At 41.2% G+C, this 23964-nt stretch overlaps 1 protein-coding gene across 2 annotated transcripts in view; it reads left to right on the top strand.

Annotated features, from left to right (window-relative positions):
- Positions 1–23964, top strand: part of RBBP5 (RB binding protein 5, histone lysine methyltransferase complex subunit) — a 35333-nt gene that overhangs the window by 2645 nt on the left and 8724 nt on the right. For both annotated transcript variants that reach the window (XM_032878428.1, XM_032878427.1), the window contains exons 2-10: positions 8517–8542; positions 9421–9593; positions 17227–17367; positions 18242–18404; positions 19637–19746; positions 21220–21339; positions 21428–21581; positions 21678–21749; positions 22378–22495. In XM_032878428.1, the coding sequence (XP_032734319.1) occupies positions 8517–8542; positions 9421–9593; positions 17227–17367; positions 18242–18404; positions 19637–19746; positions 21220–21339; positions 21428–21581; positions 21678–21749; positions 22378–22495 (1077 nt within the window). The remainder of the gene's footprint in view (positions 1–8516; positions 8543–9420; positions 9594–17226; positions 17368–18241; positions 18405–19636; positions 19747–21219; positions 21340–21427; positions 21582–21677; positions 21750–22377; positions 22496–23964) is intronic.

Below are 23964 nucleotides of genomic sequence, written 5' to 3'. Positions count from 1 at the left end.
AACAGAAGCGATTGTGATTGTGGGAGCATGCGTGGGAAAGAATATCTGTCCAGATAAAGGAAAGGAATGATAACGTGCTGTTAATGTAACACTCAAGGTAGTGATTTTACTTCTGTAGTCAATTCTGAGTCCTTGCTGGGTATCTGACAATATGCACTGGAGATAGAACGTTACATAAGAGTTTTTCAAAACTATTTTTACTACAACTCACAAGAAGAAAACTCTTTTTTTTTTTTTTTTTTTTTTGAGAGAGGGAGAAGGGAGTGGGGGTAGATAGAAAGAGGGAGAATCTTAAGTAGGCCTCATGCCCAGTGCTGAGCCCGATGCAGGGGCCCAATGACACAATCCTGAGATGTGACCTGAGCTAAAATCAAGAGTCAGATGCTCAAACAATTGAGCCACCCAAGATGCCCAGGAAATCTATTTTCTGTCACAACCCATCATATATACAAATATATATATAACTAAGTTTCTCAAAATTATACTTAATTCCTGTTATACTCAGTGTCCTCTGATGTCTTCTGTTCGAATCTGTTAAAAAACTTGTTGGGGCTCACTAAATTGATTTATCCACTTATGGGGGGATGGGTCCTACTGTTTGAAAGACCTCAAAATAAGATACAGCCTTTGCCCTGAATAAATATGTAGAGCTAGAAGGAGTGAAACATAAATAATTGTGTCTAATACGGAACCGTAATAAGTGAATGCATTATGGGAGTTCAGCTGAAAGCAATTAATTCTGCAATATAGAGGTTGGCGGTAGAATTTGGGGATGGTTTTATAGAGGAAGCGTCCTTTAACCCAGACAGTGCAGATAGAGAAGGGTTTTTCCGGAGGGACAAGTTAGAGAAGCTGATTAGCAGTGCAGGGAGTAGTTGGGACTGATGTTCTGAGGCATGACTGCATATGGTATGTTCAAGAAATGGTCAGTGATCTACAGCTGGTGCTTAGGGCGGGTTATGTGAGTTTCTATGCTAGGTGCTGATGGGAAGTTAGCCAGACATGGAGAGGATAACACTGGCAGGGGCCAGAATGAAATCACTTTTTAAAATTATACTTAGAAGTTTAGTATATTGTTGGGTGAAGTAGATTTTAAGCAGCTAAGTGACAGGTGAGATTCGGTTCTTGGAAAGTTGGCTGTGGCAGCTCTGTGAGGGAGGCAAGGCTGGAGTCAAGGACACATAGTAATTATGTTGGTGAAGGGATCAGATGAGGGTGGGGTGGGATTGGTTATCTAGACACCTGCAAATTGCATTTCTTTGGAAAAATGCCCTTGCCTGTGTCCTCCCTTGTTAGATTGAGGAAACAGAATGGAAATTGCTACTCTGCTCCTAACCATTACAACAGAGGGGAATGGGTTGGAATCGAAAATAATAGGGCCCTTGGGAGAATAGGTCCGTGCAGCTTTAGAGCTGGTGATAATCAGGTCTTTAAGGAGGTGGGTGTTCAGCAGTGTGGAGAACAGACCTTATTCCATGTCAGGAGACCTAGAGGGAGAAGGCTGGAAAGCTGAAGGGCAGTTTGGAGAAAGGATCTTCACAGGACAGAAAGGAGGAGGGCCCTGTGGGAGCTGGTGTGGCTGGGCCTGAAGCGTTGTAAACTCAGATTCCGAAAAGGCAGCTGCAAAGCAGCCGCCCTTAGCGGAAGGGAAGGTCTGAGGGGGGCACAGGCTTTGAAGAACAGTGTCAGGAAGACGAATGTGGTAGAAGGCCAAGACTGTAAAAGTGAGGCGACTAGGAAGGGTTTGTGACACTATGTGGAGAGTGAAGACTAAAAAAGTTTCCTGCTTGGTTGAGCTGGATGGTGTAATACCAAAATTATTCATTCAGCCCTCAGCGGAGATCTTTTGTGTGCTTCCTGTGGGCTTTATTGGCAAAGGGAGGTGGGAAGCTTAACTTCCAATTTTTCTTTTGTCTTCTCTGGGAAAAGGGATGGTTTTTTGGGAACAAATAAAGTGAGAACACTGGTTGTTGCTAAGAAAAATCCTCAGTAGGTGGAATTTTCGGTAGGCCACTGAGCTCACTTCTCTTGGTTAAATTCCGTTCCGTGGCCATGAGGGAGTAATTGGTGGGGATCTTTGAGATGTGGGAAGAGAAGGGAAGATGTACAGAAGGAAAGCAGATGGGCACATTTTGACTTTCAAAAAGGGGGGGGTTGTGTTGTGTTTGACAGATGATAGATTAATAACCTTGAGGTCAAATTCAGGCAAGATTCTAGAGGCTGTTTAGTGTAGTTACAGTTAAGAGTATGGTTTCTGGGTCAGGTTCCGGTTGTTCCAGGTTTTGACTGTGTGCACTTGGGAAGTGACTTAACTGTGAAATGGAATGTAATAGTGTCACTGAACCAACAGAGTTCGCTCCTTGGTGAGTCACAGATACACCACGTTGAGCTGGTGCACAAAGTAAACTTTATTTGAAGCAAGTAAGGAGATCATGGGGAATAACTTCCAAAACCATTTATTCTCTGAGCAAGTGTGAATGGGTTCCTTCTACTTAGGGTTTTTGGATGAATATTTAGTTGGGAAGCCTTGTCCTTGCGTGTAGAGTCAGCATAAGGCCACCGCTGCTCCCTTAAGGAAACCTGCTGTACAGACATTATTATGGAAATGAGGCCTGTGCTCCTCCTTGGGCGGAGATTTAGTATTCTAATGAGGTAAAGGTAGTTGGAGGTCACTCCATAGTCTGTCTGCGCAGGCACCAGGCAAGGGTTATGCTCCAAGTGGTCTGGACCCTGTCGCGTGAGGGTTTCAGTTTCCATTTGCCCGAGTGAAGAGATGAATGGGAAGGAAGAGCTTGAGCAAAAATGTGGGACGAGGGTTGGTGAGTACAAGCAGGTGGCAGTAAAGGTCAGGTCTTGGGGTGTAGCGGGTGCCAGCAGTGGTCCCTTAATCACGAATTGAGAGGACTGAAAGGGAATATATAAAAGACCTTAGTGCAGAGTTGGACACGTAGGCATTCAGTAAGCGGTAGCTGCTCATGGTAGGTAAGTGCAGGTTTGAGCTCTTCGGAGAAGTGATGAGCCAGTGTGAGTCTAAGTCAGGAAGGCGCACTGTGGTTCTTTAATCTCTTGCTTTTCAAATGAACAAATACAGCACGTGTTTATCACAGCAGTGGAAACAGTTCAAACACGCATCCAGAAAAACTTTCTCCCCTTCCCCAAATGGTAACTTTCTAGAGTTTCTCGTTCTATAGCTTATTCCTTGCTCGCACAAACGTTTAAACAAATTTATTAGGGCTTTGTTTCCGCTTTTTTACGGAAATAGTACCTTTTTATACACATGATTTGAAACTTGCCTTCTTCAGTTAACACTGTAGGATATTGTTCATACACATTGGGAGATGCTAGATCTGATGGATTTTAACGCATTCATGTAGATACACATGATGTATAATTTCTTTTTTTTTAAATTTTTTTTTAAGATTTTATTTATTTATTTGACAGACAGAGATTACAAGTAGGCAGAGAGGCAGGCAGAGAGAGAGGAGGAAGCAGGCTCCCTGCTGAGCAGAGAGCCCGATGTAGGACTCTGAGATCATGACCTGAGCCGAAGGCAGAGGCTTTAACCCACTGAGCCACCCAGGCACCCCACAATTCCCATTTTTTATAGGTGACATATAAAAATGTCCCTGTGCCCTCTCTTCCACCCCCAGGTGTTCTCTCCCTAAATTTTCCTGTTTTTTTTTTTTTTGTTGTTGTTGTTTGTTTTTTTAATATTTTATTTATTTATTTGAAAGAGAGAGAGAGAGAGAGAGAGAGAACGAGTGCAAGCCAGGGGAGAGGCAGAGGGAGAGAGAAAGGGAAAAGCAGACCCTCTGCTGAGCAGGGAGCCTGATATGGGGCTCAATCCCAGGTCCCCGGGATCATGACCTGAGCCCAAGGCAGATGCTTAACAGACTGAGCCACCCAGGTGCCCCTAAATTTACCTGTTCGATGGATGAAAGTGGCATCTCATTTTCATTTATGTTCTTTTTGTCTTTGGGTTGTTTTTTCTTACTGATGTATAAAATTGCTTTGTAATACAGGTATCAACTCCTGTCAGTCATCTGCCTTGAAAGTTTGTTTGTTGTTGTTGTTGTTTTTAAAGAGTTTATTTATTTTTGACAGACAGAGCTCACAAGTAGGCAGAGAGGCAGGCAGAGAGAGAGAGAGGAGGAAGCAGGCTCCCCGCTGAGCAGAGAGCCTGATGTGGGGCTCCATCCCAGGACCCTGAGATATGACCTGAACCGAAGGCAGAGGCTTAACCCACTGAGCCACCCAGGCACCCCGAAAGTTTGTTTCTAAACCTTGATTGTTTATGGGAACTTTGCCATGCAAAATATTAAATTTTTACTTAATCAAACCTATTTCTCTTTTCTTTGGTGTTCCTCATTTGGTTAAGGTCTTCCCTACCCTAGATAATACATGTAGTCTCCTAGATTTTCTTCTAAGATTCTTGTTCTTTAAAAACATCGGTTTACCTGAAATTGATATGTAATATGAGAGGAATTACTTTTTCCTTCTTCCATATGGTCCCTTGCATTCCCTATATGTTAAATAAATCCTCCACTAAATTGAAATGCCACCTTTATCATATATCAGCAGCCTCAGTACATTTAGAATTTTTTTTCACATTTGTCTTTATTCCATCTGGAATTATATAACATTTATTAATTTTTAGGGAAAGCCGTTAAATTTTCCCATCCCAGAATGTAGATTATCTTTTCATTTATTTAGGTTTTGTGGCCTTACTTAAGATTTTATAGTTTTCTTCATACATGTCTTGTGTCTTCCTTATTACCTTACGACCTGTTCCTTAAATATTTTATATGTTTGTAGCCATCATGAGTGGAATTTTTCCTTGTATTTCCATTTTTGGATACTAATTGCTAATGTAAAGAAAATCTATTAATGTTTGAATATTTTTCTTGTAGTAAGCCACCTTACCCTATTTTCTTTTTTTTTAAAAAAAAGTTTGTTGGGGCACCTGGGTGGCTCAGTGGGTTAAAGCCTCTGCCTTCGGCTCAGGTCATGGTCTCAGGGACCTGGGATAGAGCCCTGCATCCGGCTCTGCTCAGCGGGGAGCCGCTTTCTCCTCTCTCTCTGCCTGCCTCTCTGCCTACTTATGATCTCTGTCTGTCAAATAAATAAAATCTTAAAAAAAAAAAAGTTTGTTTATTTTTAAGTAAACTCTGCACCCAGCTTGGGGGTGGAACTCATGACCCTGAGACCAGGGGTTGCTCGCTCTTCTAACTGAGCCAGCCAGAAGCCCCGTCCCTATTTTCTTATTAATTAAATAGTTTTCTTATTAGAGTCTCTTGTGTTTTCGTGGTATTCAGTGACAGCAAAAGAGAAATAGTTTTATCTCCTTATATTCAGTGGTTAAACCAGTTATTTCATTTCTTGTATGGTATTAACTAGTAATGATATATCCCTTCCTAGTTGCTGATATTAATTGAAATGGTTTTACTATTTAACCTTTTGGAATGATAATTATGTTTTTGGTAGATTTTATCATTTATTGTAGTCCTCTCTTCCTTTTATTAGAAGTGATTATGGAGTTTTAGCAAATGTGTTTTCAGTATCTACAGATAGGATCATGTGGCTGTTGTGTAAGCATTCTTGACTCAGGATGTACAAGAGTGAATCTTGCCGTTAGACTGTTTGGAGTGCCCTTGACTCTCACCCTTGTTTCTCCTGCTCTGTTGAAGTGTCTTCTTACATGGTCCAATAGCAAACTCTCCAGAAGCTTTGTGGTTCGAATTTGGTTATAATTGTTATAACCTTACTGTTAGAGGTTACTTTGCAAGTCTGTGGAGTGTGAAGGTGAAATATTGTGTCCCATTTGTGTTAAGAAAATTCTTGTTTTTCTTTTTTGTATTGTCTCTGAGGGTTTGGTGTCAGTTATGTTGGCTTTATAAAAAAAAAAAAAAAACTAGTATTTTTTTTCTGCTCAGAATAGCTTGAATAATACAGTAATTTTCTGCTGCTTGAGACTAGGAGAAACTGCTCACAAAATCCTTATGGGTGTGCTCCCCTCCCCCCTCCTCCCTTTCGATGGTGTGTCTTTAACAGCCTTTCGTTGTGTTTTTTACTCATTGATCCAGTCAAGGATTTTTCTTCTGTAATCAGTTTTGGATATGCGTGTTTTGCTATAGAAGGCCCTCATGTTTTTTGTATCAAGCGTATTATGGAGTTAAATCTCTGACAGGGGTTTTATTTCTCCTGGCAGCCTCGTCTTTGGGCATATTTTTTTCCCCCAGTATGGATTTAAAACCCAAGAAATCTCATTGTCCCATAAAATGGTAGATGTGGCAAGATGAAGAGTATAAAGGTGACCTTGAGCATTTTCTGAGGAAAGGGCCTTGCGTTCTGTAGTCCTGCTTGACCGCAGTCTTGCTCTGGTCCTCCAACAGGACCGCCCCAGATGAGCCTGGTCTTTCTCACGTGTTGTCACTTTTTCTTTGTGCTCCTTAAACACCTTATTGTAGTTCTGTTCACTAGGATGATCCGCAAAAAAAGAAAAACCTACCCTAGAAACATAAACCAGATATACAAGGGGTAGTCTGTGTTGAGAGGTGATCGTACATTAAAATGGTCCCTGGATCCTGGACTCACTCAGAATCTTCTGCTAGGCTTTCCCTTATCGCAACACAGCCAGTTGTACTCTGCTTCTTCCCCAGTACTTTGTCTTTTCAGGTTGTGGTTTGTTGTTTGTTTTGTTTTTAATTTTTGGATAAATGCTTTCTGTTTGTTTGTTTTTTCCTCAACCATGTGAATGTATATATCTTACTGATTTGGAAAGATTTCTAAGCTAAATTGCTAAGGAAACAAGTCACATTATAGATGTAATGTTTTATTTAAAAAACAACTATAAACATGAATGCTCAACAAATATATGCTTCTAGATTTGCTTATATAAGCATATGGAAATATATGGAAGCTTTTACCTTGGTGAGTGGGTTGCAGGGAGGAAACGATCATTTGTTGATTAACATTTCTGTATTGCATGTATTACATCGGTAACTTCAGAAAATTTCTTTCAAAAACCTTTCGATCTGGGTGCCTGGGTGGCTCAGCCTGTTGGGCATCTGCCTTCTGCCCTGGTCGTGATCCTGGAACTCCCTGCTTGGTTGGGGGCCTGCTTCTCTCTGCCCTTCCTCCCACCCCAGACTCGCACGCTCTCTCCTTCTGAAATGAATAAATAAAATCTTTAAAAAAATAAAACCTCTCTACTGGTTTCAGCATTTCAGTTCATTCTTTCGTAAGTGCATGCAGTCAGCCACCTTAAATCTGGTTCACATTAAATACATCAAGATAATTACCTTTTGGGGACATTTGCGTTTAGTTCCATCTTTTAGTGTTCTTTATTGTAGGACTGTTGTTTTTTGTTTTTTGTTTTTAGTGGTTTTCATGTTTTTTCTGTAGTTTTACTTTTCTTTCCTCCTCCTATTCCTCCTCCTTCCCCTCCTCCCCTTCCTCTCTTCCTCCTCCATTTTGTTTTGTTTTGTTTTGTTTTTGGTTTAAATAATCCCTATAATCCAACCTGGGGCTCAAACTCATGATCCCAAGATCAGGAGTTGCATGCTCTTCGACTGAGCCAGCCAGGAGCTCCTGCTCTTTAGTTTTTAATAACATTTTTATAAAGGACAGTCTAATAAAACTGGGTTTCAGACTTTTTTTTTAAGAGTAGATGACTTTTTTTAGATGAAATCTCATTTGGATGCCCTATGTGTGAAACAACTTTCATGGATCTGTAGTTCTCAGCATAGTTTAAAAATCACTGTAATAAAATACTTAGGTAATGTTAAAAGTACATGCTGACCCGGACACTTCAGAGAAGCAGGCGGTATCATCCTGCCATCATCTGCTGTTCAAGATGTTTGTGACTTGTGTGAACACTGCATTTCAGACAGGAAAAACATGCTAGGGGTGTTAGCCGCCAAATGTCATTTGCTTAAGAAATTAATATAGTGAGTAGAGAATTGCATCTTTAATCAACTACAAGATTATGTGACAACATAAATGTCATTGTTAGGAAGGTAAATGGCCACTTCTGGTCGGCGGCTGCTAATGAAGGTTCTAGAGAGTTCATCCAACTTGAGATAGTTTAACAGATTAGATATTTAAAAGTTTGTAATTCAAAATAGCCAACATAACCCCATTACCTGTTTACATAAATAACATTTTTATGAAAAATAACTTCTCTAAAACAAAATTAGTGAGAAGAGCATTGCTTTACAGTTACAAGTTGCCCTTACTACTTGCCTAAGTAGAGGTTGGTAGAATTCTTGCATCTACTTTTGCATGCACTCTGTTATATCACTGGTGCTGTGGCCTCAGGAGTGGGACACAGGAGAGTAAAGAGGCAGATGCCTTCTTGGTATGATAATGAAAATAGGTGTGACCCCTCTGGAGTCCCTGAGCCAGAGGCAGTTCCCATCCACACTTCGCAAACCATTGTGTACGCCAGTTTGTGAGCTGGAGGATTCCTGCTTTGTTGCAAACGCTCCATGAACTCTTTCTTTGCTTTGTTGCAGAGTCCTTTGGGCAGAATTATCCGGAGGTAAGAGGATAGTCTTTTTTTTTTAAAGAGTATAATCTTATTGTGAATTTAGGAGTATGATAACTTGCTTTCTTTTGTGTTTGAGTGGAAAATGTTATTTTATCCCCCCCCCCACTTTTCTTTGACAGTAGAAGCTTTAAGTATGATGATGCCTCTTTTGCTATAATAAGGAACTCAATGTTTAATTTTGAGAATAGAGGAAATATATAGGCAATATTGGTGGGAAATCTCACCCATAGCATTTTAATTTTACACAGTTCATTTCCCAGTAAATTAAAAACAGTACTTTGAAGAATTTTTCACAATCAGTACTATCACCTGTATGTAGGGTTTTTTCCCTTAGTGCTTTTCTAGTTTCAATCAATCAGTGTTTTTGCATAGTAGTAATATGTATGTTCTACTTTACTTTTTAAAATGTAAGAATATTTTGTAATGCTTGAAATGTGTTTCAGTGTAGTCATTATGGTTATTTTAAATGGCTTGTTATGAACACAAAATAATGTATTTGACTTTCCTAATACTGCACATACAGGTTGTTCTAGGGGTTTTGTTTTAAACTGTTTTTCTTGGACTAAATCCCAAGAACTGATTATTGGGTCAGTAGGATGACTCTGTTCAGTGAATCTTGTTATATTGCGTAATTGCCCTGCCCGGTGGGTTCAAAGTCAGACTGGTAATGAATGGGATTTATCACATCTGTTTATCACTTACTTCCTTGTTTTGGCTCGTTTAATAGGTACAAGAACACACATAGAGTTTCTTTTGGCATACGTCATAATTTAAAGAGTACTGTCATATAGGTGATAGAGAGTCTTTAAGAAATAATTTGGGTACCTGGATGGCATTGTCTATATTCTTGTATTCATTTTAATTTTTAGGAAGCCGATGGAACCTTGGATTGTATCAGCATGGCCCTGACTTGCACCTTTAACAGGTGGGGCACGCTGCTTGCGGTTGGCTGTAACGATGGCCGAATCGTCATCTGGGATTTCTTGACAAGAGGCATTGCTAAAATAATTAGCGCGCACATCCATCCCGTTTGTTCTTTATGGTAAGAAATTGTAACACTAATATGTTGAATCTGAGTTGAGTTAGGGGGATGAGTGGTGACTGTGAAATTGCCAATCTAATTGTACTAGATATTTTAATACTTAGAGTTTTAAGTGTTCAGTCATTAGTAGTACAATTTCTCATAGCATCTGTAGACCTTGAAAAAATGCTATCCTTGGAGCACCTTTGTCGGGGAGAAATTGAGTGTGTACTTGTGGATCTGCGTCGGGTTCTGTCTGAGAATATTTCAGTGCTGAAATGAGATATTTACAGATTGCACCTGTAGTATCATTTGTGATATTGACCTTTCTTTTAGAATGGACAATCTTGATTAGGAGGGAAGCGTGGAAATCATCTGCTTCAGCTTTGTCCAAGTTCTTGAATTCCAGCAGTCTTAGTGCTCACAGGCATGTCTGTTCCTTCACTGAATCATAGTTAAGATTTTCTATCAAATAGATTGAGCTAAACTCTAGTGTAATATAAATTCCTATTGATCTCTTTCTTACTCTCAGTGACTACTGTGTTTGCTTTGGAGAGTTTTATTTTAGGGCAGCTCTTCTTCTAAATGAGCTTGGACCAAAAAAGGCATCTTATCAGATCTAGATTTTTTTTTTAAGATTTTATTATTTTTTTTAGAGAGCGAGCAAGTGTGTACAAGTAAGCTGGGGGTAGAGTAGAGGCGGAGGGAGAAGGACAAGCGGACTCCACACTGAACAGGAGTCCCATGTAGGGCTCAGTCTCATGACCTCGAGATCAGGACCTGAGCTGAAATCAAAAGTAAGATGTCGGGCGCCTGGGTGGCTCAGTTGGTTAAGCGACTGCCTTCGGCTCAGGTCATGATCCCGGAATTCCAGGATCGAGTCCCACATGAGACTCCCAGCTCCATGGGGAGTCTGCTTCTCCCTCTGACCTTCTCCCCTCTCATGCTCTCTCACTCTCTCTCTCTCTCAAATAAATAAATCAAATCTTAAAAAAAAAGTAAGATGTCCAACCAGCTGAGCCACCCAGGCGCCCCACAATCATATCTAGATTTATGAAACTATAACCTATTTTCTTTTGTGCAAATGGAAATGGCAGCTGTATTGTAAAGCACTGGATTGGGAGGAGGCCTGAATCCCAGTCTAGGATTGGCTGCTAATGAACTAGCTTTGGCCAAAACTTCTCAGTAATATGCAAAATGAGAGTATTAGCCACTCCCACCTGTTAAAATAATGCATTTATTTTTATTATAAAATAATATATTATCATTTAGAACATTATGGAAAATATAGCAAAGCAAACAGAAGTACTGGTATCTCCCATATTCCCACCACCCAAGTAATTACTACTGTAAAGATTTTAGTCTGTTTTTATATATGGGTTTTAAAGAGCAGAATTTAGGGGCGCCTGGGTGGCTCAGTGGGTTAAAGCCTCTGCCTTCGGCTTGGGTCATGATCTCAGGGTCTTGGGGTCGAGCCTAGCATTGGGCTCTCTGCTCAGCGGGGAGCCTGCTCCCCCCTCTCTCTCTGCCTGCCTCTCTGCCTACTTGTGATCTCTCTCTCTCTCTCTCAAATAAATAATAAAATAAAATCTTTTAAAAAAAAAAGGCAGAATTTATAATTGTGCTATGTTCTGTTTTATATTTTGCTTTTTTTCCTCTGTAACACCAGACAGTTTCCTACTTTCATAGCCTCTACAAACTTTTTTTTTTTTACAGCTATATATCTTCTTATGGATAAATTATAATTTATTTAACAGTTTTTTGCTAGTTTCTCTGCTACATGTTTTTAGTAAATGTCTTTGTGCATAAACTTTTTCACTTACATATTCATTCATTCAACAACACTGAGCATGAATTACGCAACAGGTACAGGTCCTGAAGCTTTATGGTTCCCGTGCAAGAAATGTGTTGGGGGTTCAGTGGAGGCGAAGGTGCGAAGGAGGAGATGACCCATGTCCAGGAGAACAGTGGTCAGGAAAGGCTTCTAGGCAAGACAATATCTAGCCTCAAACTTGGAAGTTATAATAAGTGTTTGCCAGTTGTAGTCCAAGCAAGGGACGCTGCCCAGGCAAAGGTCTGTTAGCTTCAAACAAGCACGAGAAATGGGGAACCGCAGGTGGTTCAAGAACGCTGGATTGTGGCGTGGGAGATGTGATGGGGCAAGAGCCAGTAAGCTGAGATCCTCATGAAGGATGTTGTGTACCAGAGTATGAATTTGAACTTCATCTTGTAGGTAACTATGAATCCATTAAGACATCATAGGAAAGAAAAGTGGTATGATGAGCTTTTTATTTAAGAAAAAAATCTCCAGGACAGCATGTATTAAAGAGATTGAAGGAGACAGAGAATGAAGATAAGGGAAGTACAGAGATCTTGGCTAGAGATGATGAGCTCAACAGCCCCACAACTATGACTGAGCCGTACTGATAGAGGAGAGGACAGAAGCTACAGTCCTGGTCGTGGTCACATGAGGAGTCTGAGTGAAGCGCCAGAGTTCTGGCTTGGATGAAGACACTACTGTAGAATTTAGGGGGAAATGGTTTAAGTTTGAGATCATGGCTGTGTGTCTCCTATTATTTTATTGCAAATATTTGTCCTATGAGTATCTTCCCTGCGAGATGGTAAGTGCTGTGATTCATGAACCTTGAATGCCATTTTACTCCATACTCCTAGCTTCTGGGTTTTGTGTTTGTGTTTTTCCCCAGGCTTCTAATTTTGTGCCTGCTTATAGAGTTTGGAATTGTTGGCTATATTATTATATGTTTTTCAGTGGGAGAGCCCCTCTTAGTTTTCATTTGTTTATAATTTCATTTTCAAAATTAGAGTCCTTTCCATTTTAACAGAAATACAAGCTTACTGTGGGAAAAAGAGAAAAGGGTTTTATAATACAAAAGGATTTAAAGAAAAAATGGGGGGGCCTGGGTGGCTAAGTTGGTTGGGCGTCTGCCTTCGGCTCGGGTCATAGTCCCAGTACCCTGGAGTGGAGCCCCACATTGGGCTCCCTGTTTGGCGGGATGTCTGCATCTCCCTCTCCCAACTCTCCCTATGCCCCTCCCTCTTGGTCATGTTCTCTCTCTCTCTCTCACTTTGTTCCTTGTTCTCAAATTTTTTTTTTAAAGGAATTTATTTATGACAGAGCAGAGAGGGAACACAAGCAGGGGGAGTGGGAGAGGGAGAGGCAGGCTTCCCACTGAGCAGGGAGCCCGATGTGGGGCTCAATCCCAGGATCCCAACATTGCGACTTGAGCCGAAGGCAGATGTGTAATGACTGAGCCACCCAGGGTTTAAAAGATTTAAATAAAATCTTTTAAAAAAATGGAATGATAACTGACGTTCTGTCCTGTAGTCAGATTGTACTGTAAGACTTACAAGAACAGCAAGGAAAGCTGTCCCTTTTTTCTCCTCACTCCCAGTATGGTCTCGTTCCCTGTGTGCTTTCATTTTTTGGTCTGTTTTTTTTTCGGTATTTATCTTCATATTTCTAGATGATATGTATATGTTACTTTTTCTTGGTTTGTTGATTTCAGAAATTATCCATGGACATCCTGTTACACTGCCTGCAAGTTTTAGCCCACTGTCTTACCCTCCTATCATTCACTGAAGTGGGGTGGGTCACTGGCTTTTTTGTTGTGAATCCTAACAGAAGGGCATCTTCAGGGACACCTGGGTGACTCAGTCGGTTAAACGTCTGCCTTTGGCTCAGGTCATGATCCCAGGGTCCTGGGATCGAGTCCCAGGTGCAGCTTCCAGCTCAGCAGAGAGTCTGCTTCCTCCTCTGCCTGCCCATCCCCCTGTTTGTGCATGCGCTCCAGTGCTCTCTCTTTCCCTCTCTCTGACAAATAAATACTCTTAAAAAAAAAAAAAAAAAACAACACAAAAAGGGCACCTTCAGGCCCCTTTTTTTTTTTTTTTTTTTTTTTTTTTTTAAGGTTCGCATTCTCTAGAAGGATCTTCTTTCTATTTGCCTTTCTGAGGGTTAAGCAGGACTGCAGGTGTTCTAGAGCTGGTGGGAGAGAGACACCAGAGTCCTTTGGTATACAGACTTGAACTTGATCCCTTTATATTCACTTCCTTGTTTTACCCCTGACTTTCTCTGGCCCTTGAGTCCCAAGTCTGGGCAAACATTCATCTTGTCTCTGATACAAATAATTGTTAATGTTTTTTGAATCGTCATTATGTGTCAGGTATTGGGATAGAAATTTTATATATACTGATCTTAATTCTGTCAACGGTCTTCTGCTGGGTAGGTAATATTATGGCTCCTGTGTTATAGGCGAGGAAATGAAAGCTCAGAACGGTCTATAACTTGCCCAGGATCACACAACTACAAGGTGGTAATGTCCAGGTTTCAGCATAAGTCTAACTCTTGAGCCTGCGTCCTTAACCACGGAGATACACTGCCAGCCGAGTTCCTCGGCCGCAACTCCTCTTCATTGTAAAATTGGGGTAAATACTGGTTTTGGGTTTCTCTGTCCCTTATGTTTCTTTTTCTTTTTCATTTTTATAAAAATTTATTTATTTTTGTCCCTTCTGTTTCTCACTTTTCCCCCTGCCTTCCTTTGGGTTTCTTGAACATTTTTTAGAATTCCACTTTATCTGCTGCAGTCCCCCTTATCTTTGGTTTCCCTTTCCGTGGTTTCAGTTACCTGTGATCAGCCATACTTAGGCAGCCGATGATTCTGACATGTCAGAAGGGCAGTAGTGGCCTAAGGCTGCATCACGGTGCCCGTGTCGTTCCCTGTGCTTCATGTCCTCACATGGGCGCTCCATCATCCCACACCACACAGGAGGGCGCAAAAGAAGAGAATTTGAGAGAGAGAGACCACAGACAACTTTGATTTTCTTATTGTGCCGAACTTATAAATGAAACTTTCTCATAGGTATGTTACTTACCCGAAAACGCAGTGTACGTGGTGTTTGTTACTATTGGTGGCTTCAGACATCCATTGGGGGGTCTTAGTATCCCCCATGAATAAGAGGGAACTGTATAATATTTTTGAGGGTACTTGTGTAACTTTTCAGTGGTTACTAGATACTACGTTGTGTATACCTAACTTATTACAGCCTACTGGTGTTGACATTTTACCAGTTCAAGTGAAGTATAGAAATGGTAAAATTTCCATTTACCCCTCTTTGTATATAATTGTCTTAAATATTTCCTCTGTATACATTGAGACCCACATAAGACAGTGTTACAAATTTTGGTTCATATGTCAAAGCTAGAGTGAAAAAAATTGACCTTATTTACCTATATTTTTATTCTTTTCATAGTTCTTTTTCCCTCATGTCCTGAGATTCCTTCTTTTATCATTTCCTTTCCATTTAGAAAACTTCCCTGAATCATCCTTTTAGGGTAGATCTGGCCAAAGGTCTTGATTTACCTTTTGGCTCCTGAAGGATATTTTTGCCAACAATAGAATTTGGGTTGGCAGCTTTTTTTCTCTCAGCACGTGAAGAGTGCCCCACACCCTTCCATGCTTTCTGGTGAGAAATCTGCACGTGACTTGCTTCCATAGGTAACATGTCCTTCCTCTCTCGCTTTGTCTTTAGGCTTCAGAGATTTGTCTCTGTATCTTGGACTCACCCTGTTGGACGTTTGCTCAGCTTCTTGATTCTATAGGTTTTCTATCGTTTGCCAGATTTGGGGAAATTTCAGGAATTATTCCTTCAGTACCTGAAAGCCGCATTCTTTCTTCTCTTCTTGGACTCTGGTGATGTGGATCGTAGATCTTTTATTACAGTCCTACAAGTCCCTGAGGTTCTGTTCATTTTTTTTGGTCTGTTTTTTCTCTTACTCAGATTGGGTAATTATTACTCTGTTTTCCAGTTCACTGATTCTTTCCTTCTCCATTGGCTCCTGAACCCATCTATAGGATTTCTTATTTCAGTTTGTGTTTCATTTCTAAAATTCAGGTCTTCCCTACATCTTTTATTTCTTTGCCGATACTTTGTTTTGTTTTGTTTTGTTTTGTTTTCATTTATTTCAAGCATGTTCGTAATTACTTACTGAAACATATTTATGATGACTGCATTAAAATCCTTGTCAGATAATTCTAACATCTGTATTATGTCACTGTTAGTATCTGTTGATTGTCTTATCTCATTCAGGTCAAGATTTTTGTTGTTGTTGTTCTTGGATTGATAGTCATTTTCAATTGAACTTGCGCGTTTTGGGTATTGTAAGACTGTAGGGCATATTTAAATCTTGTGTTTTAACTGGCCTCCTTTGACACTGTACCAGCAGAGAAGAAAGGGCAACGTCTTGTTAATTGCCAGGTGGGTTAGATGTCCAAGTGTTGTGGCTTTACTGTGCTAGGTGGGGGTGGAAGTGGAGGTTCCCCACTGGCCTCCCGGTCTGAACCATGCTGGCTGGGAGGGATAGGAGTACCTTCTTCTTCTTCTCCAGTGGCCTTCACTACTCATTCCAGGCTGGTGGGTATGGAAACCTGGCTGCCTGCCGAGCTTTCTCTGGGACCAGTGCAGTTAGTGGAGAAGGGTGCCTTGCTATGACTAGGAAAGAGTGGAGGTCTAGATTCTGTTTAGATTCTGTTGACTGGGATGGAGTTGGGGCTGCAGTTTTTTCCATGGTGGTTGCTGGAGTAGAGTCATTATTGCCTAAAAGTTTTCTGTCTCTCTGTGCCGTCCTTTGCTGGTCCTTTGGCTAGTGAAGCAGGCTCTTCTTGAGGCCTTATTTGTGTGAGCCTGTTGGTATTGTTGGGCTGTTGGTTTCTCCATCACTCAGTCTAGGATATATGTAAGGCAAAAAAGAAAATCCAAGGAACGAACTTTCTTTCTTTGTTTCTTTTTTTTTTTTTTTAAGATTTTATTTATTTGACAGAGAGAGAGATCACAAGTAGTCAGAGAGGGCAGGCGGAGAGAGAGTCCAAGGAACTTTCTAATGTGTCATTCCTCATATCCTGTAATCTCTAGTCAATCAGTTTTTCCTCTGCCCTTCGGAGTCTTTTTTTTTTTTTTTTTTTTTTTAATCAAGATTTTGTTTATTTGCGAGAGCACAAGCAGGAGCAGTGGCAGAGGGAGAGGGAGAAGTAGGTTCCTGGCTGAGCAGGGAGCCCGATCCCAGCACCCTGAACTGAGATCATGACCTGAGCTGAAGGCATATGCTTAACGGACTGAGCCACCCAGGCGCCCCCAGTCTTTTTGTGTTTGTTTTATGTGTAATGTTCAGGGTGTTTAACTATACTTAGCAGGAGGAATTAAATCCTTTCTTAGTTATTTTAAATAACGGATACTTCCTTTTGTTGTTTTGTGTATGCTGTGGTGGTGCTGTTTCTGGGACAGCCTCAGAAAACTCAGGTGCTCCCTCACCCCCGACCCCCGGAATACTTGTTACCTCAACATTTAAGAGCGAGCAGCCTGTAGACTCTGAAACGTTTGAGTCTTTTATTTCCTGGAGCCGTTTGTTACTATCGTCTTGCACTGTTACGAGCATTTGTTACTCCATACAAAAATGTCATGAAGACATTATTCATTGTTTCGTTGGGAAAGTTTGTGGATTTGAGTAAATATAAAAAGAAAGAATTATTGTTGGCTCCTGCAGCTAGGGCAGGAAGTGACTCATGTATTTTTGTCCTTAAGAGTTGGTACAGTGTACCTGAACTTACGATATGTGCTAAACTACCCCTTTTTCTCCTAGCTGGAGTCGAGACGGCCATAAGCTCGTGAGCGCTTCCACGGACAACATAGTGTCGCAGTGGGACGTTCTTTCTGGTGACTGCGACCAGAGGTTTCGGTTCCCCTCACCCATCCTGAAAGTCCAGTACCATCCGCGAGATCAGTATGTTTCATCTGCGTGGCTCCCCCCCGGGGCAGGGTCTCATTCTCTGTGGACTAGCTCCAGGCTTATGACAGTTGCAGTGGGGGGCTGTAGCAGGCAAGAGCACACATCTCTTCACATCATCTGCATAAAACGATGTTCTGTCTAAGTTGGCTCCACTGCATAGTTTTTAAGGAGACTGTTACTGTATCATATAATTAAAAACCAGGCAGTGTTCAGGCTTTGGAAGTGGGCAGAGGTAGGAAGAAGAATAATTAACTGGTCCTCAACCTGGAGGTTTCCACACACACCCCCCCACCAGCCCCTTATCCTCCATCCTCCCCTGGTTATTTGAATTTCCTGAGAGGGAAATAGTTTGAATATTAAAACTATTTTTTTTTAAATGAAACTACGTTTAAAACTACATTTAAGAAAAAGAGTTACCCACCATTCCATTACCCAGACGTAACTGTCTTCATTTCTCTTGGTTCTTTATTAGTCAAGTTCTCTCTGAGTATAATGCTTGTTACCTAGTGCTGTATATAACTCACAAAGCGCGTTCTCTGCAGATGAGATGTACATAAATTATGTATATTATGCAGTTTTCGTTAGCATTTTGCCTTTTTATTGCATACATATTTCTTCTTCTAGTTTGCTGCTACTTCATATTTATTTTTAATGACTGCATTTTATTTTGTCAAACTAGGATCCCAACAGCTATGTTCAGTCGCTTCCCTGTTACTAGACATTTAGACGTCAGGCTTTTTCACTCTTTTAAATTTGCTTGAGCTGGGAGAGTTGATGGAGGTAGTGACAGGGCTCAGGGAAGAGGGCAGGAGCATCAGCCTTCTGATACCAAAGCAACAGCCAATGTACTGTTCATATTTTTAAACAGGAACAAGGTTCTCGTGTGTCCCATGAAATCTGCTCCTGTCATGTTGACCCTTTCAGATTCCAAGCATGTTGTTCTGCCGGTAGACGATGACTCCGATTTGAACGTGGTTGCATCTTTTGATAGGCGAGGGGAATATATCTATACGGGAAATGCAAAAGGCAAGGTAAGCCTGGAAGCTAGTGAAAGAAGCATCAGTCGTCCTGTGCACTGGTTTACTTCATGTTGACTTGTTCTGCTTCCTTTGAAATATTTTTTATCCCTGGACAAAGCATGTCTTCTCCCTTTGGCAACTGTGGCCTGCTTTTATCTCACGCCTTCGTGATAATTTCTGTTCTATTGATTTAGAGTGATCAGAGACTTCTTGGGCTAGTAAGGGTAGAAGGGCCTTTTGCTAATAACGAAGGGCCGTGACTCATTTATAAAATTTAAAAGCCATATTATAAAATGGAACACATTTGATGAAAATGTCTTAATAGTTCGGTAAATATTGTGTAATTCAGGCCAGCTTAACCTATAGTTAAGTTAAGTTACTTGGAGTAAGAAGTTAGCTGGGCTTTTAAGGTCCCTGTTTTATTTTGTTTTTTTGTTTGTTTGTTTTTAAAGATTGGAGCTTGGTGCACACCCACGTGCATGAGTGGAGGGGAGGGGCAGAGGGAGTTGGGGAGGGAGAGCAGCAGATTCCCTGCTGAGTGTGGGACCTGATCTCCTGACCCTGAGACCCAAACTGAGCCGAAACCAAGAGTCTGATGCTCAGATGACTGAGCCGTGCAGGCGCCCCTGTAAGGTCCCTTTTAAGCTTAGAGTTTGCATAGGCAACTTGTTGTGGTTTTTTTGTTACTGTTTTTTGTTTTTCGTGATTGGGGTATATAGGCTACTATAATTTCATGGCTGCCTTAGAAAGTGGCCGTTTTTGGAAGTGGTGGTAAAATACACATAACGTAAAATACAACATAAAATTTACCATCTTAACCATTCTTAAGTGTGTAGTTTAGTGGTATTAACTACATTCACATTATCGTGTACCCATCAGCACCATGTATCTCCAAAAATTCTTTTCATCTTATAACACTGAAACCCTGTACTTACTAAGCAGAAACCTCCTATTCCTTGTTCCCTCCCCAGCCCCTGGCAACCATCACTCTACTTTCTAGATCTATGAATTTGGCTCCCCTAGGTCTTTATGTAAGTGGACTCATACGGTGTTTGTCTTTAACACTAAATGTTGTATTTTAAGAACATATTAAGACATGGTTTGAAGAATTAAAAGGCAGTATCAGTTAATCAGGTTGAATACACGAGATGTTTATATTTTTACCCAGTCTCAGAAACGGAAGCCAGATCTAATAACTGTAAGTTATCAGAATACTTAACATTTTTTTTTCCTTTGAACTTTAGATTTTGGTCCTAAAAACAGATTCTCAGGATCTTGTTGCTTCCTTCAGAGTAACAACTGGAACAAGCAATACCACAGCGATTAAGTCCATAGAGTTTGCCCGGAAGGGGAGGTGAGACCTTGTCTTTTTAGGGACAGTTTTAAAAGTGAGTAGAATGCAAAAATACATTGAGATTCACAGTTTTTGTGTATATGATACCTAAATCTTTAAGAAAGTTTACTTTAAAAATAACTAGAAACAGTCAGTATCTGTTTTTTTTTTTTGTGGTTTGGTTTTTTTTTAAGATTTTATTTATTTTATTTAACAGACAGAGATCACAAGTAGGCAGAGAGGCAGGCAGAGAGAGAGAGGAGGAAGCAGGCTCCCTGCTGAGCAGAGAGCCCGATGCGGGGCTCGATCCCAGGACCCTGGGATCATGACCTGAGCCAAAGGCAGAGGCTTTAACCCACTGAGCCACCCAGGCGCCCCTGGTATCTGGTTTTTTACATTCATAGAATTTATTGCACTGAGTTGGCAGTCACATCCTCTTTTTCTGGAGATGAGCAGGCTGTCCCTTTGTAGGAAAGATATCTCGGTGTATATGCTTAGAGCTATAATGCCTGCCACACGGTACGCTCTGGGTAAAGATCAGCTGTTTTTATAACCCGAAGTGATGTCGCAGAATTCTCACAGTAATTGAACATACACTCTATTTACATAAAACTATTTACCCTTTTAGTTTCAGATGTTTTTCTGGTAAGTTTGGTTACCCAGCTAGAAGTAGATATGTCAAAAGAAATGAGAAGAGTTAGGTTGTCAGTGTCAGGAAGAGAGGTGACAGTCCTGTCTCATATAGGGCCATCCTCTGTACTTTGGACATTCATGTTCAAAATTCTTTTGAATTCAGGAAAGCTTAGTGACTTCTGTAGGAAAATAGTGAAATCATTTACCTTTTAGGCAGATTTCCAACGTCATTATAGTAAAAAGTAGAACATTTTATTTATTTTTTTTAAAAGATTTTATTTATTTATTTGACAGAGATCACAGGCAGGCAGAGAGAGGGGGGAAGCAGGCTCCCCACTGAGCATAGAGCCCGATGCGGGGCTTGATCCCAGGACCCCGGGACCACGACCCAAGCCGAAGACAGAGGCTTTAATCCACTGAGCCACCCAGGCCCCTCAAAAGTTAACATTTTAAAATGACATAGTTTATCAGCTCATTAGGAAGATTGTGTTATATATAAGATAGGCCAAAGAAATGAAGCATTCGTTCTTTGTCTAACTACGACCTTGTGAACCCAGCAAGCTGGTTTCGGTTTAGAGGTCTTGGATTTTAATCAAATACTCAAGATTTAAAAAAAAATTCTGAAGATCAGTTTTTGCACATAGGGTTTAGGGATACACAGAAAGCATACAACATAACTTCACTTCAAATTCTCTTTCGCTTTGGAAGGTGGCAAGTACATATATAAGTGTTCCAGCCTATCACGGAGTCTCCTCTCACTGGAGTAGTTTTCTGTGGTACTGTTCTAACAGGTAGGAACAGAAAACATGAACAGAAATGGATTTCTGACTTCTTGTGTTGATGTTTTTATCCTTTCTCTAGTTGCTTTTTAATTAACACAGCAGATCGGATAATCCGAGTTTATGATGGCAGAGAAATCTTAACTTGTGGAAGAGATGGAGAGCCCGAGCCCATGCAGAAGTTGCAGGACTTGGTAAATAGGTGTGTATGGCCACCTAGAAGAATAGGGGGCAGTTTGTGACCTGAGCTCAGCTTCTGGTTCTCCTTGGGTACTTTCTTTGTCCTTCAGGACCCCATGGAAGAAATGTTGTTTCTCTGGGGATGGGGAGTACATAGTGGCTGGCTCAGCCCGGCAGCATGCCTTGTACATCTGGGAGAAAAGCATTGGCAACCTGGTGAAGATCCTCCACGGGACAAGAGGAGAGCTCCTCCTGGATGTGGCTGTGAGTAGCACGGGAGCTTGCTCGTGTTACTGATGTGTAACAGACAATCTCGGATCCGTTCTTAGAGCCGATTTTCCTTTCTTTCCTTAAATTCAGTGGCACCCCGTTCGACCCATCATAGCATCCATTTCAAGTGGAGTGGTATCTATCTGGGCACAAAACCAAGTAGTAAGTATTTTTTCTGCTTCAGTTGCTTTAAAGCTAGATATCCTTTCTTTATATCACAGACCCTTATAGGTTGTAAGCTAAACATGACCTATTTCATTTCTTTTGCATGTGATTCTTGTCACCTAATTAAATCGGTTCAGTTTTGCTTTATTTTGATAGGAAGGTTTGGTCCAAAGCTGATTTACTACCTCTGTCTTCAGGGAGAAAGTCTGGTATACTTTCTGTTACATTTCTCTGTTACCCGAGAGTGAGTTTTCTTTTGCTTTTCTTATTTTCAACTTGTTAGTTTCTGTTTTATATCTTGGTTTTATTTTGAACAACTTTTATTATGTTTGTAATCCTTGTACTCCTAAGAATATGTAGCGTTTTACCTGATAATTACATCTTGAAAAGATTAAAGATGGCAGTTCTCATGAAAGAACTGTAGTTTAAGAACTTGGAAAGTTTAAGATCTAAATACCTTAGGACAGTAAAACCTATAGATACCTCATTTTCTTATCTGCCAGATCTGTTCTCCCGAGTTCTGAGTCTCGCGTGTGCTCTGATCTTTCGTTTCTGTCAGTAATGTCAAGCTTGCAGATCACTGAGTTCTCACACAGTTAAATAGTGTGTTCTGTTTGTGGCGTAGGAAAACTGGAGTGCCTTTGCCCCAGACTTCAAGGAGTTGGATGAAAATGTGGAATATGAGGAAAGGGAATCTGAGTTTGATATTGAAGATGAAGATAAGAGTGAGCCTGAGCAGACAGGTAATATTTCTCAACTGCAGTCTCTCTTTCTTTACGCTTCCACAGTTTTGACAGTGCTCTGAGAGTCTCCGTGTGGCTCGCACCAGCTGAGGGCTTCTGTGAGCCTTTTTGCCAGGGTTCAGCAGCTCTTTTGCCATTTCACGGTGTTTCCTGGTGAATTATGGATGATCACGTGATCATATGATCACATGATCACCTGCACCAGCCGGGTGCTCAGTCCGTGTTAGATACTGTCACCCCCATGGCAGGAAGATGAAGGTAAATAGCACAAATTCTGGAGTTCGACTGCCTGGGGAAAATGGCTTCTTATTCTCTAAACCCGAGTTTCCTCATCTGTAAAATAGTGGAAATAACAGAACCTGCCTTCTAGGGTTGGGGTGAATAAGAGAATTTGTGTAAGGCACCAGGGTAGGGCCTAGACCAAGGTAAGCATTCAGGTCTTATATTTGATTAGGATTTTGATAGTGATCAATGTTTGTTTGCTTTTTAAGTAAACTCTGTGCCTAATGCAGGGCTTGAACTTATAACCCCAAGAGCAGGAGTTGCCTGCTCTACCGACTGACCCAGCCAGGCGTCCCTCATTATTATTTTTATCTCAATGTCTGAACTAGGTAGGAAGCTCCTTTAGAATAGAGATTTGACTTTTCATTTATTTGACAGACAGAGATCACAAGTAGGCAGAGAGGCAGGCAGAGAGAGAGGAGGAAGCAGGCTCCCTGCTGAGCAGAGAGCCCGATGCAGGTCTCGTTCCCAGGACCCTGGGATCATGACCTGAGCCGAAGGCAAAGGCTTTAACTCACTGAGCCACCCAGGTGCCCCTGGGTGAGGTTTGACTTTTTAATCCCTATGGTTGTCTAACACAGGACTTTATATCTAATAGGGGTTCTTGTGTTCAAATGCTTAGTATTCCTGGTTGTAAGTTAATTACTCACTAAGTAATTAACGACACGGGTCATTGCCTGCTGGACCACCTGATGGTGACAGGAATCCGGGAATTGGGATTGGGGTTGGTTCTTCCAGCTTGGAAGTGCTGGTCCGTACATGTAATACTTGTGCATCTCCCCCCACCCCCCACCCCCGCCATGTTTTAGGAAGGTCACCAAGGAGGCGGCATGTTCTGGATTGTGTTGACGCTGCTGGATTATGTTGTGTGAAGCCTTTCCAAACTCACATAAGTTGTTCCTCCTCCTCACCTCCCTAGCACATCACACTTACTGTATCGAATTGAAATTATCTGTTTATCTGTCTCCCTGGTTAGGTTTCTACTGGCGGACTGTGTGCGGCTTTCTTGGTCATCACCGTATCCCCCGTGCCCAGCATAGGGTGGCCGTTCGACACCCACTTGTTGAATGATGGAGTAAAACCAACTGTTGGCTTTCCTCCTTTGTTTCTCTTGAATTTTCGTTTACGGAAATCATTAAGCTGCAAGTAAGAAGCCGTTTTTTTCCTTCTCAGACCTGTGCCGTTTC

Source organism: Lontra canadensis, unplaced genomic scaffold (genome assembly GCF_010015895.1).
Source record: "Lontra canadensis isolate GAN:19392208 unplaced genomic scaffold, GSC_riverotter_1.0 scaffold63, whole genome shotgun sequence".
NCBI classification, from domain to species: Eukaryota; Metazoa; Chordata; class Mammalia; order Carnivora; family Mustelidae; genus Lontra; species Lontra canadensis.
Note: the sequence above shows the minus strand (reverse complement) of the source record. Positions and strands in the feature narration are given on the sequence as shown.